The following is a 5131-nucleotide window of genomic DNA, read 5'->3' as shown; positions in this document are numbered from 1 at the left end:
AATGAAAGAAGTTTAATCGCCGGTAAACGAAAACCCGCGATTTCCCGTAAATCCCGGGCTTGGCACGTATAGTCGGATGTATACAAAGAAAGTACCCTGTGAGTAAACTCATTTCCAGAACGATTTTTTAAATTATTTTTTCACCACTAAAACGCTTGAGACTTGTAGTTTTCAAAAATGTTTTCATTTTTGATGAGACGCTGAATAAAAGAAGTTTAATCGCCGGCAAACGAAAATCCGCCATTTCCCGTAAACCCCGGACTCGGCCCGCATAGTCAAAAGTATACAAAGAAAGTACCCAGGGAGTAAACTCATTTCCCGAACGATTTTTTAAATTATTTTTTTACCACTAAAACGCATGAGACTTGTAGTTTTCAAAAATGTTTTCATTTTTGATGAGACGCTGAATAAAAGAAGTTTAATCGCCGGCAAACGAAAATCCGCCATTTCCCGTAAACCCCGGACTCGGCCCGCATAGTCAAAAGTATACAAAGAAAGTACCCAGGGAGTAAACTCATTTCCCGAACGATTTTTTAAATTATTTTTTTACCACTAAAACGCATGAGACTTGTAGTTTTCAAATATGTTTTCATTTTTGATGAGAGGCTAAATAAAAGAAGTTTAATCATCGGCAAACGAAAATCCGCCATTTCCCGTAAACCCCGGACACGGCCCGCATAGTCAAAAGTATACAAAGAAAGTACCCAGGGAGTAAACTCATTTCCCGAACGATTTTTTAAATTATTTTTTCACCACTAAAACGCATGAGACTTGTAGTTTTCAAAAATGTTTTCATTTTTGATGAGACGCTGAATAAAAGAAGTTTAATCGCCGGCAAACGAAAACCCGCGATTTCCCGTAAATCCCGGGCTTGGCACGTATAGTCGGATGTATACAAAGAAAGTACCCTGTGAGTAAACTCATTTCCAGACCGATTTTTTAAATTATTTTTTCACCACTAAAACGCATAAGACTTGTAGTTTTTAAAAATGTTTTCATTTTTGATGAGACGCTGAATAAAAGAAGTTTAATCGCCGGCAAACGAAAACCCGCGATTTCCCGTAAATCCTGGCTTGGCCCGTATAGTCTAAAGTATACAAGGAAAGTACCCAGTGAGTAAACTCATTTCCCGAACAAATTTTTAAATTATTTTTTCACCACTAAAACGCTTGAGACTTGTAGTTTTCAAAAATGTTTTCATTTTTGATGAGACGCTAAATAAAAGAAGTTTAATCGCCGGCAAACGAAAATCCGCCATTTCCCGTAAACCCCGAACTCGGCCCGCATAGTCAAAAGTATACAAAGAAAGTACCCAGGGAGTCGATCAAAAATGGCAGCACAGAAAGCAGCAGCGTTTGTGGCTGCTCTATTATTTGTTGTATTATTGCTGCAAAAACGTTTTTACTTATGCTCAAATGAAAACTATTCGCTTTATTTTAAAAGTGGTATGGATATTGTCGAGAGTAGTGGTATTTGTAACATTGAATCGTGCTTTTTTACAAGTCTTAACAAAACGCGAGTATATTTCTCTAGACGAAGCAGATGGTTGTTTGTGTTGTTGCTTTTAAGCGGTGATGTTGAAAAGTGTCGTGGACCTAATGCCACAGATGAAATCCGTGAATTTACTAATGCAAAGGGTATGAATATGTTTCACCTGAACGTTAGAGGTCTATGGGCAAATTTTGCTGAGATTTCGAACATTCTTATAAACAACAGAAAAATCGACATTTTTTCTCTTACGGAAATACATACTGGAGATGAACCGGAGGACATGTTTGCAATTAATAGATACACATTTATACACAAATCTCGTAAATTTGGAAAAGGAGGCGGAGTAGCATTTTATGTTGCTGATCATGTTATTTATAAAAGGCGACACGATCTAGAAATAAATGAAATTGAAGGTATTTGGTTAGAAATATGTCCAAAAAATGCGAAATCGTATTTACTTTCCGTAATTTATAGACCCCCGGATAATTCAAAGTATCTTAATAAAGATTTTTCATCTCTTCTATCTGATGTACTGTCATTAACATTAACCGGTATCAAAGAAGTTATAATCTTAGGGGACCTTAATGTCGATTTTCTGAAAAAGAACGATCATGTTGGGATTAAAACAGCTTTAACGTTGCACGGTTTTAAACAAGTCATTAAATCACCAACCCGAATAGCGGAAACGTCACAAACTCTTATCCACATTATCGCTACAACTAATTGCACAGTTATAGCGGATACCAAAGTCATCCCCATTTCTTTTAGTGACCATGACCTTATATGTTGTATTAGAAAACAACATCACACCCGTTTTGTTAGCAAAACAATAAATTGTCGAAACTATCGAAATTATGACAAAGATAAATTTTGTCAAACACTTTCATCACAGAATTTTCAAGATGTTTATAACTCAACGAACGTCAATAAAGCATGGTCTTTGTTCAAGGGAATTATATATCGCACCTACGATTCCATGGCTCCATTAATTCGTAAAAAAGTTCGCGGTAAGCCATGTGATTGGATGACTGTTGATCTCAAGAAGGAGATGAACTCACGCGACAATTTGTTACGAAAATCGCGTAAAACCAAATCAGAAGCAGATATCACGGCTTATAAAAAAATAAGAAACAAGGTTAATAATAAAGTTCGTAAAGCAAAGAATACGTATCAGCGACAGTTATTTGAGGAGAACACCGGAAATCCAGAATCCTTCTGGCGGTCGATAAAAAAAGTATTTCCACTTAGATCGAACTCTCAAGTGAATACTACTATACAAATCGACGAGAAATTGGTAACCGATCAACATTCTATTGCTAATGCGTTTTGTAGATTTTTTCTAATGTTGTAAATTCACTTAAAAGATCTGCTTTTGTGTTGACAAACTCCGTCTGGAAATATCATAAAGAAATACCGAGTAAATCTAACCCAAAATTTCGACTTAAACCAATCACTGTTAATGAAACCATGAAACATCTACAATCATTAAAACGTAAAAAGTCTGTTGGGCTAGATGATCTACCATCCTGGTTACTCAAAGACTGCATGGAGGTAATCGCTTCACCACTGACATATATTATTAACATGTCTTTTGAAACTTCAACTTTTCCAAGTGACTGGAAACGCACCAAAGTGTTACCACTTTTCAAATCTGGAGCAAAGTCATCTGTTAATAACTATAGACCAATATCTGTTATTCCAGCTATATCCAAGGTGATTGAAAAAGTTGTGCATGAACAATTGACTGCATATCTGGAAAGTAACAATTTAATAAACAACAACCAGTTCGGTTTCAGGCCTCGTCGCTCAACTGAACTGGCTGCAACAATCTTTATCGACACTGTGAAATTGAAGGTTAACGATGGCAAAATGGTCGGTGCCGTATTTTTAGACCTCACAAAAGCATTCGACATGTTAAGTCATGGTAAACTACTGTCAAAATTAAGCAGTTTTGGAATTGTTGGAGACGAACACGAGTGGTTCACAGACTATTTGTTTGGTAGATTTCAGCAAGTTCAATACAAAAATTCTTTGTCTGATGAACATCCAGTCAATAGTGGAGTACCACAAGGGTCAATTTTGGGCCCACTACTATTTATTATGTTTTTCAATGATCTTTGTACCGTAGTGAAACACTCTGAAGTAGTCAAATATGCAGACGATACTGTTTTATTTGTTGCTGGTAAGGACTTAGAGATCATAGAAACCCGTCTTTCATCCGACATGAATTGTGTACTTGCATGGTGTTTGGAAAATGAATTAATTTTAAATCTCGGAGCAGGAAAAACTGAAGCAATGTTATTTGGTTCGAAAAATAACCTCTCTAAACAAAACAGCTCATTAAACGTAACTTACGGCTACCAAACTGTGAGGGTAACATCCACGTATAAATATCTTGGTGTACTTATCGAACCATCATTGAATTTGAGCAGCAACTTTGATTTAACGTATCAAAAAGCTTCCGGTAGATTACGTTTACTATATCGCATTCGACCGCTGATTACAGATAAAGCTGCATTGGCAATTTTTCAAACAATGATTCAACCAGTATTAACATATTGCGGATTTGTTCACCTTAAGAATTCTCAGACACAACTACTCAAACTCCAATCTTTACATAGACGAGCAACTTCAATTATTGGAAATCAATTCTTGACACCACCTGATACTGTCAATATGATAGAAATGCGAGCTTGTAATTTCATTCGCCGTTGCTTGGACAACGATGTGTGTGAAAATTTTAAAAATTACTTCACAAAAACAAACCACACAAGAAACACACGTAACAACAGAAATAGCTTGAAATTACCTAATCTTCGTTTGGAATATGCTCGTGGATCTTTCTGTTACACTGGAGCACATATTTACAATACACTCCCGTTGGACATTAGAAAATGTGAATCATACAATATTTTTAAGTCGCAACTGAGAGAATATTATCTGCGTATTTAGTCCTTTTTATGGCTTTTTGTTTGTTTTTTGTTTTTGTCTTGATCAACTCATTTTCTAGTGTGGTATTTTGATTTTTAGCCTTTTGTCTGTTTGTTTTTTGCAGTTTATATATTTTATACTCACCGTTTTTATTGTACATTTACATTTTCTTGTTTTATTGTTACTAATATTTTTTTTATCCTATTTATTCCAAGGACCCATGTTGATAACAGACTTTATAATGTCTGAAATGGCCATCCTTGTAAAACATTCGTGAAATAAATAAATAAATAAATAAATAAAGTAAACTCATTTCCCGAACGATTTTTTAAATTATTTTTTCACCACTAAAACGCATGAGACTTGCAGTTTTCAAAAATGTTTTCATTTTTGATGAGACGCTGAATAAAAGAAGTTTAATCGCCGGCAAACGAAAACCTGCGATTTCCCGTAAATCCCGGACTCGGCCCGTATAGTCAAAAGTATACAAAGAAAGTACTCGGGGTGTAAACTCATTCCCCGAACGATTTTTTAAATTATTATTTCACTACTAAAGCCCATGAGACTTGTAGTTTTTAAAAATGTTTTCATTTTTGATGAGACGCTTAATAAAAGAGGTTTAATCGCCGGCAAACGAAATCCTGCGATTTCCCGTAAATCCCGGGCTTGGCCCGTATAGTCAAAAGTATACAAAGAAAGTACCCAGGAA

The 5131-nt window shown here is 35.6% G+C and overlaps 1 protein-coding gene across 1 annotated transcript; it reads left to right on the top strand.

Annotated features, from left to right (window-relative positions):
- Window positions 1–1330: 1330 nt before the first annotated feature.
- LOC130630172 (uncharacterized) lies at window positions 1331–2842 on the top strand. Its single transcript, XM_057443564.1, has one exon. It carries the CDS (start codon window positions 1331–1333, stop codon window positions 2840–2842), a length of 1512 nt encoding a protein of 503 aa, XP_057299547.1.
- The last annotated feature ends 2289 nt before the right edge of the window (window positions 2843–5131 follow it).

The sequence above is a fragment of the Hydractinia symbiolongicarpus genome, chromosome 2 (assembly GCF_029227915.1).
Source record: "Hydractinia symbiolongicarpus strain clone_291-10 chromosome 2, HSymV2.1, whole genome shotgun sequence".
Lineage (NCBI taxonomy): Eukaryota > Metazoa > Cnidaria > Hydrozoa > Anthoathecata > Hydractiniidae > Hydractinia > Hydractinia symbiolongicarpus.
This window is presented reverse-complemented; position numbering and strand designations above follow the sequence as displayed.

Coding starts and splice junctions, on each gene's coding strand:
- LOC130630172 (XM_057443564.1), top strand. CDS start 1,331: ATGGCAGCACAGAAAGCAGCAGCGTTTGTGGCTGCTCTATTATTTGTT.